Source organism: Piliocolobus tephrosceles, chromosome 4 (assembly GCF_002776525.5).
Source record: "Piliocolobus tephrosceles isolate RC106 chromosome 4, ASM277652v3, whole genome shotgun sequence".
Taxonomy (NCBI): Eukaryota; Metazoa; Chordata; class Mammalia; order Primates; family Cercopithecidae; genus Piliocolobus; species Piliocolobus tephrosceles.
The window spans coordinates 152,133,019-152,150,708 of NC_045437.1; the positions used below are offsets into that span (position 1 = coordinate 152,133,019).

The following is a 17,690-nucleotide window of genomic DNA, read 5'->3' on the forward strand; positions in this document are numbered from 1 at the left end:
TCTTTTGAGAAACGTCTGTTCATGTCCATTGCCCACTTTTAAAAATGGATTTATGTGTTTTTTGCTTGTTGAGTTAAATTCCTTATAGATTCTGCATATTAGACCTTTGTCAGATGCAGTTTATGAATGTTTTCTCCTATTCCGTACGCTGTTTACTCTGTTGATAGTTTCTTTTGCTATACAGAAGCTCTTTAGTTTAATTAGGTCCTACTTGTCAATTTTTGCTTTTGCTGCAATTGCTTTTGAGGACTTAGTCGTAACTTCTTTGCCAAGGTAAATGTCTAGAAGGGTATTTCCTAGGTTTTTTTCCTGGGATTTTAATAGTTTTAGGTCTTACATTTAATTGTTTACTCCATCTTGAGTTTATTTTATTTTATTTTATTTTTTGAGACAGAGTCTCACTCTGTCACCCAGGCTGGAGTGCAGTGGTGCAGTCTTGGCTCACTGTAACCTCCAGGTTCAAATGATCCTCCTTCCTCAGGCTCCCAAGTAGCTGAGACTACAGGCACATGCCACCACACCTGACTAATTTTAGTATTTTTAGTAAAGATGGGGTTTTGCCAGGTTGGTCAGGCTGGTCTCAAACTCTTGACCTCAGGTGATCTGCCTGCCTTGGCCTCCCAAAGTGTCGGGATTACAGGCATGAGCCACTGCACCTGGCTGAGCTGATTTTTATATATGGTGATAGGGTCCAGTTTCATTCTTCTGCATATGGATAGCCAGTTATCCCAGTATCATTTATTGAATAGGAAGTCCTTTCCCTATTGCTTATTTTTTTTGACTTTGTCGAAAATCAGTTGGTTTTAGGTGAACAGCTTTATTTCTGGGTTCTCTTTTCTGTTCCATTGGTCTATGTGTCTGTTTTTTTACCAATACCATACTGATTTGGTTACTATAGCCTTGTAGTATAGTTTGAAGTCAGTTAATGTGGTGCCTCCAGCTTTGTTCTTTTTGCTTAAGATGAGCTTTCTTTTCTAAATGGCCTCTTCTGAGTGTTCTCTATTCTGTCTACTTCCCGTGAATTGTGAGTGGTGAATAAAGTATGAAGGTGTAGTAGTATGGTTTTGACACATACATTATAATGATATTGGTTAGCATGGCAAAAGTGGGTTGCAGGGAAATTTTGCAGGGTTTTTATATTGGCTCTTAATAGTTGTATTCTGAAACTTGAATACCCACAACCCTTACATATTTCCTTTTCGGATCTTTTTGCTTTCTGTCTGGTGTATTAGATGTGGCATTTCCTCACCTTCCTATAAGGCGAATATGTAAACGTGGGTATGTGCAAAGGAGTTATCTCTTTCTTATGTCCCTTTTATGAATCACCCAGTTGTCTTCCTGGTGGATGTCTGAACTCTGGCACGGATTCCGAGATTTAGTTTCCTTGTTTGTGATGTTCAGTTTTTTGTGGTCCTTGTGATTGACCTCAAGAGGAAATATCTGGAGCAGGGCCACAAGGCTGATTAGAGGAGGAAGGGACATAGAGGGAACAAGATATGAGGGGTATTGTTGTGAAAGGAAGAAGTGAAGATACAGCCCTGTGGGGTGTAAATGAAATTATCCAGGCCTCTTCTCACTTGAGAAAGAGTGAGTGTGAGTAATGGCCTCGTCTAAGAGAACGCTGAGGTGCCAGGGGAAGTAATCTTTGAGAATAACCCTGTAGCCAGTTTGAGTTCAGGAGGCTATATAAAGTATTAGTTACTTTTACTTTCTGTCACCCCAGTGTTTCTCTCTTCCTTCTGTGGTTTCAGAGCTTTGTAGTAGTGAAGACATTTAACAGGTTAAAATGATAAGAATGATAGATTTACTGAACGTCTCTTCATACTTTCACCTACATCATGTTATCCTCCTTGAAGCCCCCTACAAAACATTAGAGCCTAGTATTTCTTCTTAAACAATCACACAGATTACTCTGAGAAGAAAAACAGACCATTTAAAACATTTTTAGAATCCTGTGATTTTGGAGCTGAAAGGGACTCTAAAGACTGTCTGGTCTGACCCTATATTGTGAATGAGTAGCTGAGCATGAGGTCCAGAGTGTGGAGAACACTACTCAGGAAAGTCACTCACCCAGTGAGAGCTGGTGCAGATTCGGAAAAGCCCAGGGGTGTCTTGAGGGGTCCCAGAAGAGAGATGCTCGTAGCTGATTTTTCTGAGGCATTAAGGTAGCTTCTGCACCACTTTTTGCGGCTAATTGCCCCAGTTACCTCTAAGCCTCTGTGGCTAGGATAGACAGACTGGCCTCCTGCCTTCCACAAGATTATGTTTTAGTTTGGGAAAGAAGATTTATAAATAATGAATTAGCCAAGACAGTATATTAGGTGTGAGATGACAATACAGGACAGTATAGTTTGTAGCTGTTTTGGTGGTGATTGGCTGTCATTGGTATGATTAGGGAAGGTTTTATGAAGACATGGGATTTTGACTAGCCTCCCAGAAAGACTAAAGGACTGGGATTGGAGAAGCCTTTCCAGGCAGGGAGAGTTAAATTAGTCTAAATCAAAGCTTAGCAGCTGGAGATTACAGGATGTGAAAGATCTTTGGCTGGATATGGGGGCTCAGTGGGATACTTACTAGTTGGAGCCACAGCTTAAGTTAAATTCCAATATGACAGATTTTAGGAAGATATTTTAGGATTGTGCTAAGATATTTTGGTATTCATTGTGGTAGCTTTACTGCAGTAGTCTTTGGCCTCTTGGAGTAAAACTATTTTTGTTTTAGTTTCACCTATTTGTACTACCTCTCTTTTTCGACTAATTTTCCAATTTCTCTCTGTATTCTTTTAATTTCTCTCTGTGTTCATCTCACTTCTGTCAGGTGCTTTTTCCTTAACTTCTCCCCATCTATCAGACACTCAGAGCTATTATAGAATTTGGGAGGAGGATTTGGAACATAAACTGTGACCTACAAGTGAATTTCCCCAGGTGGATGATAAACTCCACTGCAGGCCACAGAGGGGCCTCCTCATTCCAGCAATCTGGCCAGGCTGACAGACTCATAGCCTATGGGGGCAGGGGAGGGTGTAGGGGCCAGTATTTCTCGGGCTAGTGACGAACTGCCTGATTCTTTGCAGCCTAGACAGAGGAGGCAGGAGCCCCAGGGGCGGGCTAATCGCCTGGGCTGGGGATGCCTGGGCAGATGCAGAGGCAGCTGGAAAGGTGGCAGTGCACCTGGGTCGCTGGAGCTGCCGTTCCTAGGAGACCAAGGAGCAGCAAGCCTGCGGGGGAGGGGGAGCAAGTGGGTTGCTGCTTTTAGCAGCTGAAAGGGCTGCAGGGAGCTCTGGGTAAGACATTTTCTGCTGCTGCTGCTTTTGCGGTAGAAGCTGCTGCGAGTAAGTCAGAGGAAGGAGGATTGAGAAGGGAGGAGGTTTCACTTGCAGCCATGCTGAATCACTGTTGCTGATCAGATCTCCCACTGGTCTGCTGGGAGAATCAAGAACAGAACTAGGATTCCCGGGTGCATGCACACAGTTCAGCGGCTACCACCCTGACTGGGCCTCACACAATGGAGGGTGAAAGGTATGTATGTATAAGTGTGTGCTGTGTTGTGTGTGTATGTAAGTAAATGTGTGCTTGCGTACAGCCACCAGCTTTTGTGTTTGCATTGGCTAGGCAGGGTTGGAAGACCTGGCCACTGATGGATCTCAAAGGGCGGCAGAGCAAGAGCAGGAAAGCCGCTTTCCAAACCACCCATTCCAGGGCTTGAATCTTGGCTTCTGCAAAGGCAGGTCTGGGTTTGCTAGGCAGCGGAGCACCCTGAAAGAAGGGACTTCCTGGCTGGTGTTCGGGAATAGTTTCAGCACAGGCTGAATTAGATTGCCTTTCTCAGGCTGTTTCAAGGAGGCGTTTCCCTTTCCTGGCTACTTTCCCGGGGTGTTTTTTCTTTGGTGGGGGGTTTTTGATGTCATAGTGGGGCTGGCCTGACATAGTGTACTTGCATTTTCACGCAGGAGTGCTCGAATCTTCAGCAAGCATGCCATGCTGATGGCTGTGTGTGTGTGTGTGTGTGTGCAGGCACGCCGTGTATGCCTATATACACACACATTCAGGGATGAAGGAGAGAAATCCAGTCAGATGACACTTGCTCTGAACTGAGTTTCATATTTGTATTGAAAAGTTTGTGAGTTATACTGGAAGGTCTGTGCTTCCTCCATCAGGGGTTTCTTTTGAAATACGAACCAGCAGAAAAGATTTCAAGTACTTTTGTTGAGCTGGATCTAACTAGCGAGGCAGTTAGATCCTGGCAGGCACACACATCTAAATTTTTAAATTGTTATCTGAAGATCTGAATCTTTCATTGTGAAGGTGCTCAGTGCAGTGCAGAGGTGACATTCCTCTGTCTATGAAGTAAAATATCTCTTGAGTGCCAACCTCTTCATTCTTTGGTCTGCAGTTGGTAGAGTACAGGGCTTGCCATTTTATCCGAGGAGAGAACACTGCAGGGAGGGGTCCGGCCATGGCAGTGCACCACTGAGGGGAAGGCTGCTGCTCCAGGTTGCCAGTTTGATGCAGACAGTAACTATCTGGTTAACAATAATAGGCTCAGCTAAGTCAACACTAGAGAATATCTCAATGAACACTTTCCTTTTCATGAGTTGTTGTGACTTCTGCATCTCACAGGGCTCAGTGATGCCATTGAACATCTCTAGACCCTATTAGAACTGGCATGATGGTTGAGTGTCATCTCATTCTTTTGTCTGTAGAGGCCCTGGGAATTGTGTTTCTTGATGACTCCCACAGGAAGAGCCTGGGACTGACTGTGCTGCTGGTGCATCATCTTTCTGGGTGCTCTTTGCAACAGGAGTTTAGTGTTGAACTGCATGTGGCCTGCTGGGTAGCAGAACATATGAAGGCCTGTTTCCTAAGTGTGGGGCAGAGGTGAGCAGTGTCTTTGGTCCCCAAAACAGTGTTCCATTGATCTGGTAGGTGGCAGAGAATGGGGCTGATGTGATGAAGGTTTAGAGATTCTGGGCCATGCCTATTTGCTTGATCTGTGGTGTAACTGGGGTTAAGAGATCAGTGTGAGACTACTAGCAGCGGATCAAATGGTTTTGGGCACTGTGTTCCCAGTTCTGTGTTCAGAAATGTAATGAGTCCCTGCCCCTGTCCTGGGGCCTCTCCGCTGGGATGGCTGATGTCTATGGCTTTAGAACACCAGGTTGCACATGTTCTTGTACTTTTCCTCTGCTGAAGGCAGATGTTAGACAAGAAATCCAAACCAAGCAGCTTCCAATGTTCACCAGGTCACCCAGGTCATACCTTTTGTTCCTGCTTCAAGCCCGGCTTACTATGCCAGGCATTCAAGTCTTCTGAACTCCAACTCCTGTTCCCATTCCCACTGCTCACTCATAAACCTACTAACAATTCTATTGATCTCTTTCATGATCACCCATCCTATACATTACTTCATCAGCCTCATATCCTTAGCACCCAGAGTTTCTTTTGCTGGATGTCTTTCCCTTCTAATTTTGCAAAAGTTATCTATCAAAGTTATTCTAAAATTCTACTTTATCTTGGAAACTCAGCTTTTCTAGTCCTGGCTGATGTTCTTCTGAATTCTAATCCCTCTAGTTTGTATCTCATAGTTGGACACTGAATAATAGGCCCACCAGATCTTTTAGTGCTTTTATTTCATCTATCTTAGCAGTCCCCAAACTTGGAGACAGGTCCTCAAGGGCAGGGCTAGTACCTTGTACTTCTAAATATGCCCATTGACTACTGTGTGGGTACACAAATAGCAGGTCCTGAATAGTTATTAGCTGATTAACTAATAACCTTTGTATGAGGCTCTGATAACTAAAAAGAAAGTTGGTGAGAGAAGAGACTGAAGCCTTTGGCCAATAGGTTCATCTTTGGATATCAGCCTTATTATCTTAGCACGGGTAACTGACTCCGTGGAATGCTTTGAGGTAGGGGGGAGAACAGAGGGAAGTAGCCTTGTTTTGCAAGTTCCCTGGGAAATTGAGGTCCGGAGAAGCTGAGTGACTTGCCTAGGATCACATGTCCAACCTCCAGAGACTGGAGGGATCCTGAATCTGGTGCTTGTTCCACACTTAACCTGCTGAGTCTTAATCGGGGCTGTTTTTAAGCATTACAAAATTTCAACCAAGAGATTGCTAATGAACAATTTTTTTTCTTTGCCATGAGGGTATGAAAATACTTTGTTCCTTGAAAGGCTGTTAATTAAAAGCATGGGCTTTGGAGTAACTTAGACCTAGTGGTGAATCTACTTTACAGTGTGACCTTGAGTGTGTCACACTGTTTTCAGAACTAATTTTTCTCTTCTGTGTAAAGGGAATAATAACAGTACTTATACTTCATAGACCTGTTGTGAAGATTAAATGATACAATATGTGTAAGGTACCTAGTAAAGTTTTTTAGGCACAGAGTGAGTACTCAGTAGATGGTAGTTGCTATTATCATTGGTATCCACCTATTCCTATGTTGTAGCCTATACCTCGCTTCTGGGTTACTAACCAAGGCATATTTTAGGACCTCTCTCTGTTTATCATCCAAAGCAGATTATATAGAACCATTTCCATGAGGAAATGAAGGAGCTTATCATCTTGCTTCTTACCTAAAACTATCTCCGTATAGTAAGTTACCCCATAGGGCTTGGCATTTCTTCTTTTAGGTTTCACCAAGATCTACCTTAATCCTTCTTTTTATAGACAACCTGTGGCATCTAGTTGCCTCAGTGATTTGGAACCAAGGGGTGGATACATGTTTGTTCAGGCCAAAATCTCAAGAAGAACTTGTGAATTTGCACTAACCTTTGCTGTATCTTTCTAGATTTCCAGGTCTCTCCTGGAACTTATGATACTAAGTCTTCCCCAGTTCCCTCTGTGGGAAAGTCACTGTGGCTTGACCAGTCAGACAAAGGTGATTTTGTCTTCTGTTTTGCGAAGGGAAAGGGTCTCTGGCTGTTAGCTATTACAGTGATAAATTGTGTCAATGTGAGTGGGTATGTAGAGAAGATAGGTATCACAAATGGCAGTTGTCCTTGCAATTGGGATTTTATTTCAGTTCTGGAAATCAGCCTTGTGGATAGCTTAAAGTAAAATTTCAAAATAAATGGTTAGTCAGATTCATAGAGACAGAAAGTAAAATGGTTGCCAGGGGCTGGAGGGAGGGAGGAATGGGGAAGTTATTGTTTAATGGATAGAGAGTTTCAGTTTGGGAAGATGAAAGAATTCTGGAGATGGATGGTGGTGATGGTTGTACAACAGTATGACTGTCCTTAAAAATGGTTAAAATTATAAATTTTATATTACATCTATTTTACCACAATAAAAAAACATTCAGGCGCAGACTGTGGCAGATATGCAAGAGTTACAGAGCAGCACAACTTTGGAAGAAGCATCATAAAAAGGGGAAGTTAATTGTCTATTTTTCTTAAAATCGTGATTATTTTCTTCATCAGAAGCACAGAGATGCCCCTGCTTGAGACGGGCACCATGTACCGGGCACTGTGCCATGATTTTGCGTGAGGTGTCCTCAGAGGATGATTCTTACTGGCTGGTTTTTATGAAGGAGAGCCTGTTTCTGGACCTCAGGGAACTTCTGAGCCAAAGGAGCTCATCTATTTACCCTTGATCCAGGAACAACAGATTGAGAATATTTTCTGAGGAGACAAGACTTTGAAAGCCAGTACACTTTAAATGTTGAGTTTTCTAATGTCAGATTAAATGCTGGCAAGACCCAGGGAAGAGCAAGTGTTGAGCAACCTCGCCTTTTTTTCTGTTCCCAGTGGCAAGTCACTTAGTCCTCCCCGAACCTTAGCAGTCAGGGATAGAAAATTCTGTAAAAAGTTTTGGGCATCACTGCTGCCTGTAGCAGATGTGCATGCATTTCAACCATGATAATTGAAACCAAATTTTTCCATTTTGGAAATACTTTTTGGCAAAGTAAGGTTTTCAACTGCAAAAACAGTCAGGGAAAGAAACCTCTTGATTTCCCTGCACCCAGATTTGGATTTTTAGGATTTTGCTTGCTAAGTTTTGAATTGGTAAGACAGATCTGGACAAGATAATTTTTGTGTGAGTTTTCCTAAAGCAAGTGCTTTATTTGATGAAATTTGCCATCATCAAACTGACCTTTTTTTTTTTTTTTTTCAATTTCTGGATGAATGTTCAAACTAGGTTAAATGGAATAGAGCATTAATAAACTATGTGAAAAATAGATTGAACATGTGCTGGTAGGTTTTTTTTTTTTTTTTTTTTTTTTCTGAGACAGAGTCTTGCTCTGTCGCCCAGACTGGAGTGCAGTGGCACCATCTCTGCTCACTGCAAGCTCCGCCTCCCAGGTTCACGCCACTCTCTTGCCTCAGCCTCCAGAGTAGCTGGGGCTACAGGTGCCTGCCACCATGCCCAGCTAATTTTTTGTATTTTTGGTAGAGACGGGGTTTCACCGTGTTAGCCAGGATGGTCTTGATCTCCTGACCTTGTGATCTAGCCGTCTTGGCCTCCCAAAGTGCTGGGATTACAGGCGTGAGCCACTGCGCCCAACCCAGATTTTTTTTTTTTTTTTCTGTTAAATAAGTTCAATGCCTCTCAGGTCAGAGATCTAACTTTTTATCATTTATGAGGATTTTCAGAGTCTTAGCACAACTTTCCTGGACTTTTCATTTTCACTTATGAAAGTATATCGTAGCCACTATCAAAACCACACACATGCAAGGGCTTAGCTCTCCTATTCAAACCAAACATAAACTTGGCTTCCAAAATGTCACATAATGAGTAGCATGTTTTCTTTTAGTCTTTCTCTCTTCTTGTCTAATTTTATCTGTCTGTGTAAAATGTTTTACATTTTTACATAGCCCATTTAAGAGTTTTCCCCTTGAGTTTTGCAGAAAGTAGTCTGTGACTTGGGGTTTTAGGAATGTGATTAGTAACATACCTGTTCTTGAGCTTGTTTATGAAGAAGCACATTACAGGAATGACAGCAGCTGCTGATCATCTTTGGTGAATCATGATTGGCTTGTTTGAAGGCCCCAGTGTGGAAACTCCAAGTTCAGTACAATTAATAACACTGACTCCAGTACACAATGCAATTTCCCATAATCAGAAGTGAAGTAGTACTATATCACAGGTCCTAGGAGATTTAGTCTTTTTTCATTTGGCCTGGTTTGGTCACACAAGGAAGAACGTCAGAGAGTGGGACATGATGGGTTGTTCCTCCCTTGGCCTGATGGGCTATGGACATTATCCCGAGTCAGTGGACATTGTTATTAAGAGCCCAGGCCTTGGAGTCAGATAGACCTGGGTTTCAGTGCCAGTTCTGCACTTACTAGTTATGTGGGACTTTTGGACAAATTTTATCTCTGTACCTTAAGAGATAATACTGCCTACTTCCTAGGGTTGTTCTGAAGATAAAATGAGATAATGGAGGTAAGGTGCTTTAACATACCCTCAACTTTCAGGAAATGTTAACTCAATCTGTACCTTACTAATGCATATGTTCTGCATGCCCATGTGGGCTATTACAGGGGTTCAACCTAATGCTATGAACTGAGGTGGTCCTGCTGAAAGAGGTTGAAGAGTATGGGGCTCTCTGGTAACCTGTGTGTAAATGGTACTTTGTGGTGGCAGGACTGCACCACCAAGTCCTGAATCCTGCTGGCTGGACATCTTCATGAGTCAGGTTCTTCATTAATCCAGAAGTAGCAATCTAAGTTTGGTCATTTTGGTCTTGAACTTTAGGATTGGGATACTTACTAGATCTGCAGTTTGACCAGAGTGCCAGGGGCTCAGAAATCCTATCTGGATAGGGCCCCATTGCTGCCTAGAGTTGGAGAAGCAGAGTCATGCCGATGACCCCATGAGAACCTAAAGTACAATAGTCAACATGTCATCAGTTTATTGATTTACAGTAAAATATTACTGGCAAGATATTCCTGAGGGCCTGCAACCACATTCTGGGTCTCTGAAGGACAACCACGGGGGAGGCCAAACTGGTCAAAATGCTGCAGAGTAAACTAGGGACTGAGTTATGGCATTAGAGTATTTATAGGCTTCAAGCTCCACCATGAGGATCTGACCTGAGGCTGAACCAGCTGACGACATCTAGTGATTAAATCACTTTCCTAGACAGAGTGAGATGGGTTGGACTGAGGGCTTTCTTCTCTGTCTGATTCTTAGTTTTTGGTTATTCCTTTCTAAATTACACTTTCTTTGTTGAGAGTTTTTAATGCATTCAGTACAGCTTTGCCCTGGCTCAGAGTTGTTTTGCCTTCATTGAGTGGTTTTGCCTCTTTATTCCATCTCATCTCTAGCTTGAACATAATGTGCTTCTGCCTCTTGTATGTTGCTAGTACCAGCTCACGACTTCTGAATTTTATTTTCATCTCTTGGAGACCTTTAGAGGTGAAACAGATCATAACCTTTAACAGCATTTCTCAGACTCCCCTTTCCTTCCCTCTATATTCTTGCACACCCAGGATGTTCTGGAGCTCCTCATTTGATTTTTCTTTCTTTTTTTTTTTAACTTTTATTTTAGGTTTGGGGTACACGTGCAGGTTTGTTATATAGGTAAACTTATGTCACAGAGGTTTGTTGTACAGATTAGTACCTGTCATCACCCAGGTAGCCAATAGTTATTTTTTCTGCTCCTCTTCCTCCACCCACCCTCTATCCTCAAGTAGGCCCTAGTGTCTGTTGTTCCCTTCTTTGTGTCCATGAGTTCTCATCATTTGGAGCTCCTCATTTGTTAGATTCCCCCAAACATTACTGCACAATCAGCCTGCTTGGAGACTCTTCTCTCTCCTGCCTTTCTAGCATGTTTTTTAGTATCCTTTGCTTTCCATTCACTGCTCCATTTTCCTCAGCAATAGAAAGACTCTAAGAACTGACACAGTAAGCAGCAACCCATCTGCCTTTCTTCCCTCTTCTCCAGTTGTTGCTGGCTTTCTCTCACCCCCGTCCTCCTGATTCTGTGTCATCAATGCAGGGGACTGGGCTGCCTAAGAAAGTACTCCTCTCTGAATGCGGGTTGGAGGGGTTACGGAGAGGAGGTTGAGGAGGACAAAGCCATCAGTATTTTAATGAAGGGGAGTAAGGAAAGCTACAGTGGTCAGTAGTTAAACCTAATTTACTTATCTATCAATTAATTTACTCATTGATTATTTATTGAGCACCTATCATGTGACAGAAGCTAAGAATTTAGAGGCAACTGAGATACTGCCTTGGTTCTCATGGAGCTCACAATCTAGAGGGGGCAGCAGTGTACTGGAGTCAGCACTCACCCACTTGCAAAAGCTGTTTGTTAAATTTTCAGGAATTTTGTGAGCCAATTATTAAATGTTGCTATTTTTAACAATTAAATTATGTAACATAAATTATATTAAAATTGAATGTAATAAAGTACCCCAAACTCATCACTTTCTCATTATTTTTACTATAATCTTCTAGGGCTTTGAGGTTGTGTCTATTGCGTCTTGCTGTAGAAATACTATACAGTGATATAATGGTGTGCTGTTGCACATCTCTTCCCAAATCTAATGTTCGGTGGCATCATGTTGGTAGCTTAAAATCTGCCATGGTGGGAGTATTTACACTCTGGAAATTGGCAAATGTTGTAAATCAGGACTCCTTTCCTCCCAACGAACTGTTAAACATTTACCAGCACGAACTGTGTGGGGCAGACAGATAAGTAAGAGGTAATTAGAATACAATACAGAAGGAAGCACAGAGTACTGTGGGAATGCAGAAGAGGGGAAACTAACCTAGTTTCCCACTAGATTTTAACTAATGTAGTGAGTAGTGGAGTAAGAGAGGGAAGGCTTCAGGGAAGAGGCTTGAAGGCTGGTAGGAACTAGCTAGACACAGGGGAGAGTGAGTGGGGAATAGGATAGAACAGTTTTCTAGTCAGACAAAACTTCACAAGGCAGACAGCCTAGTGTATTTTGGCTATTGCAAGTATTTTAGTATTACAGTAATGAGAAGTCTTCAGGGCAACGATTGGAATTAAGGGCCAGGCTAGGTCCCTGAGATTTATTCTGAATGCAGTGAAGAATCAGTGAAGCTTCATGTAGAACATGCCTTGAACACACTGACACTTTGGAAAGGGCCCTCTGGAGTCTGGGAGGAGGTTATTAGAATAATCCTGGCAAGAAACAATGATGGCCTGGAATGGGGTTGTGGTGGTAGGGAAAGTGAGAAGGAAATGGGGTGCAGGGATATTAATGGACATAGGATTGATATGATTTATGGCTGTATGTGAGGAGTGAGAGAGAGAAAGGGAGGAAGATATCAAGGATAACACCCCAGTTTTTGACTTGGATAGGTGATTGGGTGGTTGGTTATGCCTCTGAGATAGAGAATACAGAAAGAGTAGCAGGCTTAAGAGAGGGTAGGGAACTTAAATTTTGACTAAGTATGAGTTACCTGTGTAAAATCTAGGGGACTCAAATAAGACATTGGATATATGGATCTGGAATTTAGAGGATAGAGGAGGGCAGGAAAGAAGGCTTTGGAAGGTGTGGTGCTGAAAGAGGGCCTAATTTTTAGAGCTTATATATTTTTATCTATAACTTTTATAATTACTATTTTATGTCTATTTCTTTATTGTTTAACTCTGAAGGCCAACTCTACTTTCATTAAAAAAATAAAAGTATTGGTCAGACTATCCCCTTCTGCTCTATCATCTAACTCTTATAAAGACAAGTGAAGGGTTTTCAGGTAGAGTTCAGATGACAAATATGTAATGAGGACCTGCTGTGGGCTTGGCCTCATGCTGGGGAGGCTAAGCTATACAGAGTCCTCAGACACATGTTCCTTGCCTTCCAGGTATGTTGAATCTAGTGTGAGGCAGGTAGGTGGTTGGATTTGTACCATGAAGAAGTAATCAGGCATAAGGCAGAATTCTATGTGCCAGCTGAGTTACAGGCTAGAAATACTACAGGAATTCAGAGAAGGAAGAGCTCACTTAGAACTGATGTATCCCAAGGGCTTCATGGAGGAGGCAAAGCTTAATTGGTCCTCAAATAACAGGTATTTAGATTATGATACAGAGAAAGAGAAGGGAAATCTAGGTGTCTGCAGTGAATAGTTCATCTGCGTGGCACATAATAGGTACTTAGTAAATATTTGAGTAAGCGAGAGAGGTAAGGCTGGCATTTAGGTTCAGTCCAGGTCAAGGAAGTCCTTGAACACTAGGCAAGAATCATGACTTTATCCTGTAGACTGATGATTTTTCAGCTTTTTAGCTATAGAGTCCTTTGAAAGGAAATTTTATTTGGACACTCAACATATAGAACAAATGGAGGCAGAGGGCTGTGACTGAAGCTTCAGCTCATAAACCTCATAGCCCCTGAAGAGACCTATGTGCAGTGAGGATCTGAAAGTCATGGTCAGATGACATTTTAGAAGGATGAGTTTGGCAATGGTGTGCAGGAAGTACTTGGAGGGAGAGTATCTAGAGTGGGGAACAGCAGGTGGGAGGCCACTGTAACAGTCTAAGTCAAGGGAAAAGAGAAGCTGAAAGCCCAGGAAAGAAGGGCCAACTATGTCTATCCTTATGGCCATGAAGCTTGACTGTCTCACATGTATGTCTTCCTGGATGGGGTCAGTGGGTATCTGTGAGTGTGAGGTAAGTCGGAACCAATTTGGACACCCTTTCTGTGGACTGTTGAAGGAATCATCCACTGCAGTGTGTTCATCATGGCACCAGTAGTGGTTCATATAAGCAAGTTTACTAGTAACAGGCCAGTGTGGAAATTAATTAAAGTATTAAGCCAGGTATCTGATGCTTTGAAAAGTTGACTAGATTTATGTGTTCTGATTGTGCTGCAGCTTATTTAGAAAATGGCTTAGATGATCATTTCTGTGTGTTTCTACAGCAAAGAGCAAAGATTCTGTCTGGCCCATACTTTCTCACTATATCTACGATTGTTGACCCATTTGAATCTTAAATATGGCTGCTCAACTTGAATGTTGCTGGAACCCTGGACAGTGGGATACAGATGAAGGTTCCTTTGGTTAGCAGCTTCAGCTGCAGGTCTGGTGGGAGGGGCACATATAAATTAACATTATTACGGTTTTTAGTAGAATCTGGGGCCAGTTTTTGCTCTTGGTGAAATCAACCATTTTATGCTTAGAGTAAGGGCATTTATTGTGAAATGCCTTTCAACAGAAAACATCTTGTGGCTGAGTCTGCCTGGAAAATTGTGTGTGTGTGTGTGTGTGTGTGTGTGTGATTTTGGTTGGGTCTGGATAGGGTGAAAAGTATGGTATTAGACTTGAACAAGATAGTGGGAATATACCTTAGTGTGGTCTGGGTTTCACAGATGAGGAGAGGGGATCCTCTAGCCTTATTTGGGAACAAGAACTGAGAATTCTTGGGATTGGGACTTGATAGCGTGGGGATGGGGCAATCTATTGAGGGTTAAGTAGTTAAGATCTGGTATGAATGGAGAGAAAAAGGTTTAGGGGATGAAATGTTAAGATCTAGCAACTCTGTTCTTGGGCATGTGACCTTAGGTTGAGAAATACGTATATATATGTGCATTTGTGTACATGTGTGAACTATATTGCTGGAGGGTATAAGTTGTGAGCTTCAAGTATAGGATACCTAAACTCAGATCCCATCTCTACCACTTACTATTTGTACAATCTTGTAAATATTTTTTTGAACGTCTCTGGGCCCTCAGATGTTCTTTTCTTAATTTCTTGTTCTCTGGAAGGTTAATGAGTTGCCAAGAAGCTTGTACCTTCCAGAGACCAGGGACTCAGAATCTCTTCCAAACTCCCTGTGTCTTTTCATGGAGGAGCAGGGGAAGAAAGGAACCTTGGGTTCCTTCAGATGTCAAGCCTTGCCTGTGCATCAAGGGTGGAAAGGGCTCTGAATGGATTTGGGGAAACCGATATCTTTCCCTAGCCAGCCCTATGGTCATCAGCAAGTCACTTGCTCTTTCAGGGAGGCTCTAGTGTGAATTATATTTTGTTGAACATTGATCCTCTGATAATAGGCAATCTATGTTTGAGACCTTTTGGTAAACACAACATTGTATTAACAAGGATACATCGTTATTGGACCATTTTGGAAAGTGCAAAGAGCAACACACTAGAAGAGTGAGATTTCCTGCTCCCTAGCTACACTGGAGATTGTGTCAGTGCTTCTAAAATGGCTCTTTTTAGTTTATACCTGTTCTATATCTTTGAAGTGAAGCTAATAATATCTGTTCACTAGGCTCTTCTGTGCTTTAATCTTACTAATTCCCTGTCAAGAACCTTCAGTGGTTCCCTGATCCATACCAAATTATGCTTTCTCATCCTGGCTTTTAAGTCTCTCCACAGTTTGAAGACAATATTTATAATGAATACTTATAGAGTATTTTACAGTTTGTAGATTTATCCCAAGGATGCAAGTATGGTTTAGTATTAGAAAATATATGTGTCATTCATCACATTACAAGATTAAAGGAAAAAACCCAAATGAACATCTCATTAGATACACAAAGACATTTGATAAAATTTAGCATAACTTTATGACTTAAAACCTCTTAATAAAAATAGAAGGGAATTTTCTTAATCTGATGAAAAACATTTACAATAATCCTGTAACAAACATACATAATGGGGGAACATTAGAAACATCTTTAAAAGCAAGGATATGACAATACTACTCATTAGCATCCTTTCTGTTTGACATTGTGTGACCATCCTAGCCAGTGCAAACTTTTTTCAAAAAAGAAATTAGAGGCCTAAGAATTTGATAGGAGAAAAGTCTCTGGCATTATATGCAGATAATATGACTGTCTACATAGGACACCTAATTTATGTTCAAATAGTTGGGAATAATAGGAACATTGGCAACGGCTGGATATATGATCAATTTGCAAAAATCAATTGCATTTTATAGACCGTAACAATCAGAGAACATAATTTAAAAATACATCATTTCTATTACAAAAGAGCAATAAAAACCATAAAGTACTTAGGAATAAATCTAATCAAACATGTGTAAGGTCTTCATACAGGAAAATCTAAAAGTTTGAGTGACATTAAAGAAGACTTAAATAAATGGAGAGATATTCTATGTTCATGGATAGGAGGGCATAGTATCAGAAAAATGATGGTTCTATCCAAATTGATCTATAAGTTCAATGCAGTTTTTATCAAAATCCCACTTGAGTTCTTTACGGAATTTGACAAGCTAGTCAAGACACTTCTCAAAAATAATGATAGGATTGGGAACTTTTCCTGTCAGATATCAGACCTTATTATAAAGCTACAGAAATCATGTGGTACTGATACAGAGACAGACAAACTGACCAGTGGAATAGGTTAGTAAGTCAAGAAATAAATCTCTTTATATCTGGAACTTTAATATATGGCCTCAGATGCATGAGAAAAATAAAAAGTTTTAAATACATTGAATTTATGGAGAAAATTAGATCCCTATGTCATATCCTGACATAAATATCAGTATCAGGACCTGGCACAGTGGCTCACGCCTGTAATCGCAGCACTTTGGGAGGCTGAAGTGAGCAGATCACTTGAGGCCAGGAGTTTGAGAACAGCCTGAGCAATATGGTAAAACTCCCCATCTCTACTAAAAATACAAAAATTAGCCAGGTATGGTGGTGCACACCTGTAATCCTAGCTACTTGAGAAGCTAAGGCACGAGAATCACTTGAACCCAGGAGGCGGAGGTTGAGCTGAGATCTGCACTCCAGTCTGGATGTCAGAATGAAACTATCTCAAAAAAAGAGAAAAAATCAGTATCAGATGAAATAAGGGCTTAAATACTAAAAGCAAAAATGGTAAACCTTTAGTAGAACATAGAAGATAATATTTTTCTAGCTTTGTAGTGAAGAAAGACACCATAAAATAAATTATGCTTATGGAATTTCTCATCTTTTGAAGAAATTTTTCGTCTTTGCTGGTTGCTTCCCCTCTCTGATCACATTTTCTGGCTTGAGACTTTCTTTACCTGCTTTAAACACACAACTCTAAGCATCCTCCTTTGTGCACATCTTCCTCTGCTCAGCTAACTTCCTTGTACACAGAATCCAGACAGTCCCAAAGTTCAGATATTCATGGCTTACATTTGCATGATGAACTGACAGTGGGGAAGGCAGTCAAAAGAGGAGTCTGTTATGGTCAGACAAGCTGTGGGTCTGCCATGCTGGTTGTATTTGAATGTTCCGGTAGTTACGAATTCCAGTGTGAGATCTGTAGTGATTCTCAGGCCTCTAAAATATACTCTCAATCATAGAAGCCTCTTTCTCTAGCCAGTCTGCAAAGTTAAGTGGTAGCGTGGATAGAGGCTCACTAGGGAAAATCAAAGGAGAGTACCGTCATTGTCCTAGAGTTGGAGTGAACTATGGGTCCCCGAATCTACACAAGTGGAGAAGGTTCTGTTTTCCTAGGAGCAAAGCAAAGCTTTGCCTGGTTCAAACAGGTAACTCCAAGGTCTCACACTTGACTTGGGAGCTGAATGGTTTCACCAATTTGGGGAGAAACACCTTTCCTTGCTCATTCTTTTGATTCCTTTTTTCCAGCTTCCGTGAAGTTGAAAGATGTTGCTCAGGAATTGTTGGGTAACTAGCTGGCACCCCACAGGGATTTGAATTATTTTGTCTTTCTCTTTCACTTTTTTTTAAGAGACAGAGTTTTGCTCTGTTGCCCAGTCTGGGGTGCAATGGCATGAAACTCCTGGGCTCAAGCAGTCCTCCTACTTCAACCTCCT

General features: G+C 41.6%; 1 protein-coding gene across 1 annotated transcript in view; it reads left to right on the top strand.

The window, feature by feature from the left end:
* Positions 1–3,062: 3,062 nt before the first annotated feature.
* KLHL3 (kelch like family member 3) overlaps positions 3,063–17,690 on the top strand; it is a 122,701-nt gene continuing 108,073 nt past the window's right edge. Inside the window, exon 1 of the mRNA XM_023195669.3 lies at positions 3,063–3,518. Coding sequence (XP_023051437.1) covers positions 3,505–3,518 — 14 coding nt within the window. The 5' untranslated portion in view covers positions 3,063–3,504. The remainder of the gene's footprint in view (positions 3,519–17,690) is intronic.